Below are 12,940 nucleotides of genomic sequence, written 5' to 3' on the forward strand. Positions count from 1 at the left end.
TTGTCATCGAATGATGCCGATGTAATGTTTAAACTGTCTTTATTTGTAAAACATGGGATGGAACTACGAAATAACATGTTGAGTGGAAATTCATAATTTTAATTACCTCACCCTAGAAAGTCCTCATGATTATCACCGATTGTTAAATGAATGTTATATTTATATAATTTTTGTTGTATCTCCCAATCTGTAAATTCTCACCCACTGTATTTATCTGAACTTGTATATGGGCCGATGGCCTTTGATACAATAAACATCTTTGACTTGACTTTGACACCCAACGTTATAAATGAAACTCTTTAGGTTGGTTGGTTGGTTTATTGTTTAACGCCGCACTCAGCAATATTCCAGCTATATGACGACGGTCTGTAAATAATCGAGTCTGGACCAGACAATCCAGTGATTGAAATCATGAGCATCGATCCAAGCAATTGGGATCGATGACATGCATCAACCAAGTCAGCGAGCCTGACCACCCGATCCCGTTAGTCGCCTTTTACGACAAGCATAGTCACCTTTACGGCAAGCATGGGTTGCTGAAGACCTATTCTACCCCGGAATCTTCACGGGTCGAAACTCTTTAGGACGTTCACATAGTGCATATGGTATTCAGATAATTTGAACCTTGAATTCTGTTAATTAAAAAAAATGTGTAATTCGTTATTGAATTGGATACTCTTGTTAAAAGTCAATATATCCAACTTCGATTTATCCTGAGATGACTTTCTCCTAAACATTTTATAAATGCAAACATACTTTGTATCGTTGCGACATTGTTGTACACATCCCGTTTAAACATTATGCTACATGAATGAAAGGTAAACGGACGATAACTCATGACTTTAACATATTTGCGTTTATGAAGATATAAACGAAAAAAATGTCTAACATTACCGAAAATGTCTAAACTCGCAAATATACAGACCTATGTAAATCCTTGTTGTTCAATGTCAGGTTTTATCAAGCTAACTCGCTCAAACTACGTATAAAACTGGTTTGTTGTTTGTTTGTTGTTTAACGCCGCACTTAGCAATATTCAAGCTATATGACGACTGTCTATAAATAATCGAGTATGGCGCAGGCAATCCAGTGATTGACATCAGGAGCATCGATCGACGCAAGTGGGATAGATGACATTTATGAACCAAGACAGCGAGCCTGACCACCTGATCCCGTTAGTGGCTTCTTACAACAAGCATAGTGGCCTTTTGCTGGAGTGGTGAAGACCTGTTCTACCCCTAACATGAACAACTGTACCGTGGTTGATGACTTTGTAGCCGCCATACTGGCATCTGTATTTTACGCATGGCCCCGTCCTTTCCAACACGAACACCTGCCCGTGACGAAACGCCTTCGCCTCCACGTTACAATCGTCGTCTACAGCAGAAAATAAATGATCATATGTATTTTTGTACATTAAATCGGATTTACCATTATGTCCACTACATTGTTCCCTGAAGAAACAAAATATTTCTTCAAAATCTTCTTTTCAGAATGACTACATTTTTTTCGATTTTCTTCCCCGTGGGCAGAGCGCTAACTCAAACTCAAAAGCAATATGGCGGTTGAGTTAAGACAAGAAAAGATAACCCTCCCGTTAAATTCAGGACAATCTTGATCTTCAACATGCTGAAAATACTAAAATTAAAAACAAAATTTTGTCAATTAAAGCAAAATAATCTAAATGTATTGTCGCTCCGAAAATGAATTAGTTTTAAATGCATTATACAAAAAGACAACAAACTACAAGTGCCATTCATGAAGGCACTGTTGAATATTGTGAGCACAATAACGTTGTAGATAGATCAGCGACAGTGCCCCAATAGGATTAACATTCGTATCTCGGCTGCACATGTAGAGCGAGTGAGTGAGTGAGGTTGTTACGTCACATCGGCAATATTTTCAGCCATGTAGAGTCGAATGAAAAAGGATCAATTCGAGAAACCCCACCTTAAGCTGACACGCCGTGATATAACTGAAATACCGTTAAGAGTGCCGTTAAACTCACTCACTCATTCGACTAACTTGTTATCCAAGTCGTGCCTTAGTCACCCTTAGCGTAATCACTGCAATGACGTCATAATGTCTTACAAGTTCTGTTTTTCTTTTGTATGCGCTGGTATCTCCACCACCGTAGCTCTACACTGTTGGTCAGGCCGAAAACAGTTTGTAACACCAGCAGCAGTTGCAGCAGCATCACCCTCAGCAACGTCTCTGTGGCTGCAACATCACCATACGGGTGTCATACAACGCCACGAAATATCTCCGTCATACGTCGGAGTATTAAGGGTACCCATTGTCATATCCCCGCTTCATGGAAATGAAACACGTCTAACCAGAATTAGGACAAATGCATGCCTAAAGGTACTCCAGAATCATTGTTGACGTGTAAAGATTACACCAGGTGTGTCCATACATTGAGGAACAGGACAATGTGCACATCAAACTTGTTCATACACTTCGAGAAGTATATCCAACGATGAACACACAATGTCTTTTAGAAAGTGGTCAAATGTAAATAAAGCGACAAAACCCTTTCCATATCCAATAGAATTTTTTTGCATAAAGCAGAGTCGATTGTACGATTCCGACTTTATCATGAGCATGTGTTTATGAATCTCTATCAAATAGTAATGATACCAGGTGTTCGCGAAACAGTGAGCGTATCCTGCCCCACCCTGACACGCGTCACAAACACATGCAAATGCAAGTCAATTGTTCACCTGAAAAAACACGGGAACATATGGTACAAGTCAACATAGGGAATTGCATCGGACATCAATTTTGTCACTGATGCGTCAAATGGCTGAGCAGGTCAGATCGCTGACCTCGTGTGCTGTCGATTAGGTGTCGCCATCGTATTCCAACTTATGACACATGTTGCTCTTATTACTAATCACTGGATTGCCTGATCCAGACTCGATTTTTTTCGGGGGCGTCATCATATAGAAGGAATACTGACTGCAGCGTTAAACAAACAAACAAACAAACAAACAAACAAACAAACAAACAGCACATTCCAGAAGAAGGCACACCTTTTCCTGACCTCAAATATACCCAATCTTACCCTTGCTACTGCTACAGGTTAAACATGAATGCAAATATGGCAAAGATTTGTGCCTGCTACAGATTGCAAAATTACTCAAAACAAAAGTTCTTTGGTACTCAAGGAAGTAACGCATTTATGCAACAAGGAGGAGGCACATGCTGTTCACTGTTCACTGGAATAATCCAACAATGCTCACGACCTGTTCTGCAGTAGTACAATTGATACATCCACTCCTCCAAGCGTACACTCACAACGTAAAGAGAACCAGTCCTTTCTTCAGCAATACACTACATCAGATCATTCACACAATCCTCGACCATCTCTCAACACTGAGAAAAAGTGTACAACTTGAAGGTCTAGAAGCTGGCAACGTTTAAAACGTTTATCATGTTAATGTGTGTTCTCTGCTGTGTCTCGTACCTTACACCTGCAATGTTGTTAATGCTAGCGCGATAAACATTCCTGACAGCGTCTTGATACTAGGTGGATTGAAGATGTCAGACTTCAGTTTACTTTAATGTCCAAACAAAGCAGAACACGCGAAAGCAGGAAGATACGAACTGGGAGCGTTTTGAGTGTAAGCTTATTTTCTTTTATCTGTCCTGTTAAAGTGAAGAACTTTGCCCGCACCTAAAAGACGACCTTGTGTTTCCGAGTTTTTTTAACCCATTTTCTTTCGAGAATTCTGGAAAACATATTTCAAACATATTTTCGCTACACGTTTCTGTAGTAACAAAACTGACAGAATCTTGATACCTTAGGTAACGTCAGTCGTCCCCAGTATGGCTCAGAATAAATATTATTGCAGTGAAATCTTTTTAAACCTAACGGTACTGTTCTCAATGAATTCAGCCAGATAAACGAATACGTGGATTAAACAGCGTAATATTCTCTATACAGTAGATGATCCAAGCAGAATCGTTAGGAAAGCGGGATTTCCGGAGTAGCGGGGTCCGGACTAAGGGCGTTCACAGTATTCGCTACATGTTACCTCGGCAAAATATTACGTTTGAAATACCCAGTATCACTACAGTACCCTGTTCTCTTTGACCCGTTGTCTGTTCATGTAGGTAAAGGTATTTCTAGTAGGAACGGACTCACACAGAATAATTTGGATAGGCATTTGACTACCCTATTTTAATAACTTATATGGGAAAGTTAAAATTAGAATAATGTTACATTTACATCTATATGAAACAAAACGTTAGCAAGGATATTAAGATTTTTGTGAACGTCAGAGACTATACTTTTTGTTTACCATGAAAAATGCCGTGCCCCCATACACAAAGCAACATAAAAACCTATCCTTAAAATCAGAGTACATTGCCAGATTCTGATTCTGACTAATAACAGTGCCACAGTATCATGGGATAAATATTTTGGTTTGGGCATATATATCTTGTCTTCATGGTGTTATCAAGGTTCTTTTGAAACACGTTTTTATTAGGCGTCGTACGCATTTAGTTTTTGATGGGGATGTTGAATATGTAGTATATTATTTAACATAACTTGGTATACAACTTGTGTTGCACAGTGGGAGATTTATAATGCTTATTAACATTTTACCAAGTGACATATTTGCCGAGTTAAGCATATTTACAACACATTCGTGTTATATATCTCCGTCCCGCGACATGACACTCGGTGCGTCGCTAATGGTTTATTCTCTTCATGTTGAAGTGTTGTGTCAAATGAAAACTTAAAAGAAATACGATTTAAAAAATATAGCCTTGGTTCGGTCTCCTCATTATCATTTTGTTATTTGTTTATTCTAAATATGGTTATGTTTTCAGAGAAACAAAATATTGTTTACAAAATAAACTCCACGCTTTCATGTTCACATAAAGGTCATTGTAAGATAAGTTGATTAAACAAACGTTATAATTTCAATACGACTTACAGATACTCTATCTTGAATTTAAGAAATCTTGAAAAAATACAAAATTGTAATGTTCACATATCTAGAATAAAACAAACAAATATTTATCAAAATAATTTTTACTAAATAATGAATTTATTACAACAGTGACTGTCTCGAATAAAAAAATGACATATCTAGAATAAAACTTAAAATCTTTATCACAACGTTTTTACTTTATAATGCATTAACTTCCTCGAAGAATAAATTGAAAACTTAACATTGACCCAATTATAACATTTAATCTTTATCAATATTTTTGAAAATAACTAATTATTCTACAGCAAGTTACTTGACTGGAAAACAATGCTCTGTTTATTAACGGCGGCTGACCCAGTGGCCCCATTACAGATATGCTTGTCATCACAGTTGATCTTGTCACGGTAGTATTACACATGTAACGAGTCCTAAACTGTGACATAAATGTCAGCACTGGTACAGACCCTTGTGATACACCACGACCGGGAGCAGTGAAATACTATGCATTGATACGACACCTTCTTGGCCATACGGTGGAAACTATGTCACTTTAACACGTTATACTCAACCAATTACCTTAAACAATCGCTACACATTCTTTACATCTACTGTAAGTACAACACCGACCGGTGTACTACTACTACTACTACTACTACTACTACTACTACTACTACTACCACCGCCGGCGCCGCCCCTCTACTACTACTACTACTACTACTACTACTACTACTACTACTACTACAACCAATTCAACTACCATTATACCATCAATATTACTACTACTTCTACAACATGACCACATTTACAACAAACACAACAACAACAACTACTACTACTTCTACTACTACTACTACTACTACTACTACGACGACGACGACGACGTCCACTAAGTACATGTTCTTTCACTACTACTTCTTCAATAACAACTATCCAGATAACACTGACAATGTCGATACTACTTCTACTATTATAAAACGTACAGGCCACTCTTCTTCTACGCGTTCAACATACATAAAGAAAGAAAGATTTAATTACACTTAATTTGAAACACCCTACCCAAAACACACATTAAATAGACACAATCTTACTTTACCTTTTTCGCACGCTGAGGATGTACTCAAATGATGTCAAAAGAAAAAAAAACATATCTAAACTATAAACTTTAAAGGAAAAACGTCACCTTTCATTTCATGAAGCCTTTTCCTGTTTTCAAAAACCACAATAACCTCCAACAATGTTGTATCGTGTTTAAAGTGACTGTTTCGCCTGAGCGGTCCTTTTCTCTCGACACGCATTTAACCCTGCCATTGCCTCGTGGAATGATTCAAGGCAGTGTGACAATGAGTAGTAAGACTTGTTATAGATAATACCAGGAAACCGAATTGGGCGGTTCTTTATCTGTCATCGGGACGATGGAATAGGATGGCGTGTTGCTCTACTTTGGCCCTCTAGCCCCGCAACCAACAAAGCCTATATAAGACAATAATTACTGATGTTATCACAGAGACGGGTTATGTTAATGTTAGCTCTCCCTGAATATTTACATTCTTGTAATGGGAAAACCTTTGTGTGTCACATATTTGTACTTTGATCTTGGCGCTACATATATTTTGGGTATCTTTTTTAATGAATCTGGCACAGTGCAATGATTCTGATGCGAAAAATATTGTTAAATAGGCTTTGTGGACGTGTGTCACATTTATGTAATTATCAAAAACAATGATGATGATGACACGTGTCTTAAAAATAGAACAAACACAATGTACATTGGTACTATCATTTACTGACCAAGAAGCATGCGAAAAATGTTTAATGATGAAATTTGATCTTTGCTACCTAATGGTGTTGAAGACATTAAGTAAAACTTTCAGTGAAGCCCCGTTAGTCTTGGAACCTTTATTCTAGACGATTCTGGGGTAGTCTAGTGGTTAAAGCATTTTCTCGTCAAGCCGAAGACCCGGGCTCGATTCCTTACATGTGTAGAAAGTGTGAAGCCCATTTTTGGTGTCTTCTGTCGTGATATTGCAGGAATATTGCTAAAAGTGGTGTAAAACCATACTCACGCACTCAGTCACTCCAGACAAATTCTGTTTAAACCATATAACGTAATTAAACCGGACGATTTCACCTGGGACACAAGTCTGTCCGGGATAACGAGGTTAAACTGTAATAAACGATTGTGACATATGTTTTTTCTAATAAATTAAAGTATCGATTACTTATTCTGAATAAACATCCCCGACAGTGTGCGGGTTCACGCTGACAATATCAAGGTGAATTTACATAAGCGTCAGTCGACATATCACGTCACAGCGCAAGTACGGAAATTCGAATCTATCTTGTCATCCCTCCTATAACTAAAGGTTGTTTGTAGCCATTTCGAGCTCTTCAAATTATTTAGTTTGCATATCACAAAACCCATCTCTGTGTGGTGCCAACGCAGGTCAGCGTTAAATATACACTTCTTCCTCACAAGTGTGAGGTATGTTGCCACTGCATAAATGTCTCGATTTCCTGTTTCACATCATGGACGTTTTATTGAAATGGACAGACTGAAAAAAAGGGAATTGTTTTCGGCGTTTATTTCGGTCTAAACCAGATATTTGAGGCGTCACAAATTTGTAAAGAATGTTACATAAATGTCAAACATCACCTAACCTGTTTTAACCGAGACACATACCACGTCCACGTGAACTGAGTTTTTTGTGTATGCCAGTATATAGGTCAGTTGATATTGATAAACTCGGGTTTTCATTTAGAATGAGAGGTGGTGAGTTGTCTCGTGGTAAACGTCCGCACGTCACTCCTAACACCCAGGTTCGATTCCCATCGTGGGTACAACATATAAAATCAAGCGCGGATACAGCTTGTTTGAGCTGGATCTGCAACGTATGCAAATTCTTGGTCTTATCCGTCGTGATGTTTCTTGAACAAGGAGTGAGTGAGTGAGTGAGTGAGTGAGTATGGTTTTACGCCGATTTTTGCAATATTCCAGCAATATCACGGCGGGGGACAACAGAAATGGGCTTCACACATTGTACCCATGTCGGGATTCGCACCCGGGACTTCGGCGTGACGAGCGAACGCTTTAACCACCAGGCTACCCGACCGTCCCTCTTGAACAAGGATGAAAGTGGTGAAAGAAATCATTCGCTCAATTAAAAAAACAATTCCCCTTTTCCGTTACGTACCTTGATGAAGGTGAAGTTGTGTTAAAGAAATACCATTGAAGTTTTCTTTGTTGCCCAACCAGTAATCTGGAAAATGCTATCATGTTGCAGCAGCGGTTGTTTGTCAATAATACACAAGATGCAAAATATATAATATTAAGGCAAAATGCCTCATCTATCGCCGATTTAGACAAAATGTGTTTTAAAATGTATGCTTCGCGAAAACGCTTTTTAGACTTTGCTTAATCAAGTAAATTTACCAAATTTCTATTTTTTCCCTTATTGTACATTTCATGGTTATGTTAAAAATATAGAAAACATATGTACTATATGTTTAAATCTATAGTGTCTCGACCTATACTTGTCTTGAATAAAAATATAAACATGTTTGTATGATGTATACAACTCATGTAGTTTATGTGTGACACCCATTCATTCATTCATTCATTCATTCATTCATTCATTCATTCATTCATTCATTCATTCATTCATTCATTCATTCATTCGTTCATGAACACATTTCTGATTAACACGATTTCTGAAAAACGTACATAGTAATATCCCTATGATTATATATGGATGTCCCATTTGTAACCATTTGGAAAGAAGATTTCCGGATTAACGGGGCCCGGACTAACTTAAATACAGAACATGACGTAACAAACTCAAATATATTTATACTTACAGAAAGAAACGAAGATGTTTCAATATACAGTTTAGCATGAATACCCCACTCAGACACAGTATACTGACTCAGAGCCGACCAGTCCTTGTTTTAGTCCTTTAATGCCGAGCGCCAGGCAGGGTAAGATCAACTACCATCTGTAACGTCTTTTTCCGCTCTCCGGGCGGACGTTATATCACTACACCGCGGAGGCGGTCGATTAGAGTTCGGAACGTCTGCAAATATATAAATGGTCATTACTCATATCCGTGATTTGCTCATCGTGTTAATCCATTTGTTTTAACTGCAGACAACTCGGTCGGGGTACTAGAATCACAATATGAAAAAACCTTTTAGATCATCGATTCATTTTTGCCATTTTCTTTAAATCTTTGATGATTATGTGTGTTTGGTTTTTAGCATTATTCCATCAATATCATGACCGGAAACACTAAAACTGGCTTTATTGTTGTACCCATGTTGGGAATAGAACCGTAATTTGGACATGGCGAGCGAACGCTTTACCCATTAGGCTACTAAACGTCTGGCTATTGGTATACGCACTCGATTGAGTTTGACATCAGTTTTCAGATCAATGTACTGCAGCTTCAGTTTAAGGGTCAATGCAACGAGACACATAAAACCTGATTTGTTTGTTTTAACAAAAGAACAAGACATATATTTCTCCACATACCCAACATATACTACTCAAAGGAAGTAAAGTGTCACCCCATTCCTTCATATTACTAGACATGACAGACTTATTATAATAATATGAAATAATCGAGTGGTCCTTAACTTATTTTAGGAATTCACAGTGAATTAAAAAAACAACGTTGTTTGTTTGTTTGGTGTTTAACGCCGCACCTAGCAATATTCCAGCTAAATAACGGCGGCCTGTAAATATTCGATTCTGGACCAGACAATTCAGTGTTTGAGATCATGAGCATCGATCCACGCAATTGGGATACGATGATATGCATCAACCAAGGCAGCAGGCCTGACCACCCGATCCCGTTAGTCGCCCCTTACAACAAACATAGTCGCCTCTCAGGGCAAGTATGGGTTCCTGAAGATCAATTCTAACCCAGATCTTCACGGGTCTACAACATTGTAGTATTTTCAGCATTAATATATAAATGTAACAATAATGAGGCATTGGGGTAGCCCAATGGTTAAAAGATAGCTCCTCACGCCAAAGATCCGGGTTCGATTCTCAATATGTAAAGTGTTATTAAAAAACGGCATTAAACCTTACTCACTCCCTCACTATTACAAAAATAAATATTGAAAACAAAATGTTCGCCAATAAACCCGTTTCTGTCTTGAAGCACAAAACTATGCGTCTAATGGTATTCCTGTCATGTGCTGCTGTCCAGCGTCATTACATGGTTTCCCTTCTCAAAGGTCTAATGTAAACGATACATATTTCCACGAGCATTTCCTGCTATTTTCATATTGTCACTCATAAAGCAAATGTCACTAATTTAGGCTTCCGCTCGCCGTAACGGCCAATGCAGGCAAGTCGCGATGAGGCAACCATGGCTGGTGTTATGCAGCGTGGGGCAAAGGTAACGTATAAACTCATGCCTCACGTGCAAACAACGCCATTACGTGAATTGCCAGCACGTGCAAAGTTGAGCCATTTCCCTGATCGATTGACTGTTTGCACATAACGCATTGTGTTTAAGGTCGGGGATGTGAATTAAAATTAAAGTCGTTTAGAGGAACATTTCGGTGTGCATGAGCGTATGAATTTGTTATAATTGGAATGAGTTGACATCGTTGTATTTAAATGGTTGTTGGGGGATTGGTTTTGTTCAATTATCTTCCCACACTAATAATAGGATGCAAATTGTTAAGAGCATGTGAAGGTGAATCATTGTGAAATTATACCACGCACATGACGGTACGTAGATAATTTGTGGTGTAATGTAAATATATTATACAATTATGTTTTCAACTATAGAAAGATCTCTCTGTAATTCAAAACGTCATCATAGTTTTATGCTAAAAAGCTCAGAGAAAATTTAAACAGAACACAAAAAAACCTATTAGTCTTCTTCTCATATTCTTAGTGTCACGCGTATATTATGCAGTATATTTTCAACTGTAAAATGATATTCCAAACTTTATCATATGCAGATTTGTTTTTCTCATGTTAAGCTCAGGGACATTTTTGAAAAAAGACACCATCTTCCATCTCGTAATCATAGCGTTAGTTGGATTGTCTTCTTCTGGTGTAAAAACGTTCGTATCTCAGGATTTATGTGCGAATTTGTTGTCAAGCCGCTTTCAACAAATTTCAGCCATATCACAGCGAGATGGTGTGAAAACGTGGAAACTAAACCTGTCTTCGTTGGGAGGAGTCAAGGCTTTAACCGCTAGGCTAACCTATACTATCCTTCTATCACAAAGAACAAGTAATCAGTCACATCCCAAACTTATATATTCAAGCTAATTTGTTAAAGTAATGTTACTATGAGACTACATTTCTATCAGAATGTGTATTCAGTTCAGAATTAATCATATTGTTCAGGCATTTATCCATATCCGACTAGTCATCTGAAGCCAATAGAGGGCAAAATTGATTGCAGATGATATTTTTTGTATTTTTAATGTAAAGCTATCTATCATCTGTTTGAATAAAAAAATTACGTCGCATCGGCATTATTTCAGCCATATAGCGACGAGACCAAGTTCATATATTTACAATTTAGTTATTTATACAAAGTTTTAATTAAAAACAAGTTGTGAAACATATTTGACCATACAATATTTAAAAACAATTTATGAAACATATTTGAGCATAAGTTTAATAAATTTGTTGTTTTAAATATAGTGAGTAAAGTATAGATGAATTGTTCTGGGCTCATTTGGATTTTATTTTTCATTTTTTTTGTTCGACATAGTACAGAATTTCCAAAACCTATCGGGGGAGTTTGGGGATTTCTGTATTATCCCGTTTCTATTTCTAGATTAACGAAGAGAGGTTAAAATACTATGCTAGTAACCATACAATTTTGTTGATAAAACTGATAAAAAGTTGACATGTCCTGAGCTTTGGCTGAGACTGAACACGCTGAAACCACTTGTTATATTTCACTCCTTCCAGGTGCATAGTTGCTTATAACCTCACCAAGGGGGCTTATCATGGGCGTCGAGAACATAGTTCAGTCCAAAACAGTTAAAAACCTTTAAAACTTTACTTTCCCAGCGATTTACCTTTAGGTTTTGACCAGGAGTGGATTTTGGAAAAAGTTCTGGAATCAGATGTTCTTTCAAGTCAACATCAAAGTCTTGCAGCCTCAATATAAACTTTGTGCTGCGGATCTAACGAACCCATATCACCCCTGGAAGCGGGACAAGGCGTATTTCACAAACACCAAGAAAAGCTCTGCATGCTTTGTATTGCATTGTATATATTTCTCAGTATTTGTTAACGACAATTTGCATCATCCGGATTAACGAGGTTTCACTGTAGATGATTCGTGTTTAGACGTAACCTCGTACTTCCCATGATCTCTATTGACCTTACTTATTATGTCTAATCTCTCTGGCGAGAACAAAGTCCAAATTTCAGATAAAAATACATGTATATGGTAATTTACACAGCAGGGATACATGAAAGACTGATATTAAAGTGTTACTTTTCAATAGACGCTATGAATAGCACATACTTGCATTATTTATGGTGATGAGACATATTTGATAATAAATCACACTTAAAAAGAACATAGCAGTGCTTGCATTTTCTTTTTATACTGTAACTCATGTTATTGAAGCGTATATAGATTTAGTTTTAATATGAAGTTAATCATAGATAATAAATAAACTTTTAAAACGTATAAACAACACAATTAACTTTTGAAATTGTGATTTGAATTGAGAAATTTCGTTTTCAAAATTTCAGTAATGTATTAAACCCATTGCTAATGAACAGAATATTGAAGTCTTCACAATCAAGTATTGGAATTGATAGAACCATGGTATAAATATTTAATCATAATTTTTGGTCAGTGGGATAATTTTGTAACTAAAGTATATCAAAGAAACTATCAATTTATTCCCTCTTTAAAAACAGATTCTGTGGAGAGCAATACTTATTAGATGTGACACTAATAATATTTCGAATTGCACTTGCAAGATTCAGATGTGGT

The 12,940-nt window shown here is 37.2% G+C and overlaps 1 protein-coding gene across 5 annotated transcripts in view; it reads right to left on the reverse strand.

The window, feature by feature from the left end:
- LOC124134313 overlaps positions 1 to 12,940 on the reverse strand; it is a 29,756-nt gene that overhangs the window by 4,888 nt on the left and 11,928 nt on the right. The window contains exons 2-4 of one of the 5 annotated variants that reach the window (XM_048392135.1): positions 8,802 to 9,016; positions 2,092 to 2,220; positions 1,258 to 1,377 (exon numbers count right to left, since the gene is read on the reverse strand). In XM_048392135.1, the coding sequence (XP_048248092.1) occupies positions 1,258 to 1,377; positions 2,092 to 2,197 (226 nt within the window). In that variant the 5' untranslated portion in view covers positions 2,198 to 2,220; positions 8,802 to 9,016. Of the gene's footprint in view, positions 1 to 1,257; positions 1,378 to 2,091; positions 2,221 to 3,245; positions 3,440 to 6,126; positions 6,365 to 8,801; positions 9,017 to 12,940 lie in introns of those variants that run through there. The other 4 variants (XM_048392133.1, XM_048392136.1, XM_046499060.2 and 1 more) reach the window with 4 other exon arrangements.

This window comes from Haliotis rufescens, unplaced genomic scaffold, assembly GCF_023055435.1.
Source record: "Haliotis rufescens isolate VD_foot unplaced genomic scaffold, xgHalRufe1.0.p SCAF_11, whole genome shotgun sequence".
Taxonomy (NCBI): Eukaryota; Metazoa; Mollusca; class Gastropoda; order Lepetellida; family Haliotidae; genus Haliotis; species Haliotis rufescens.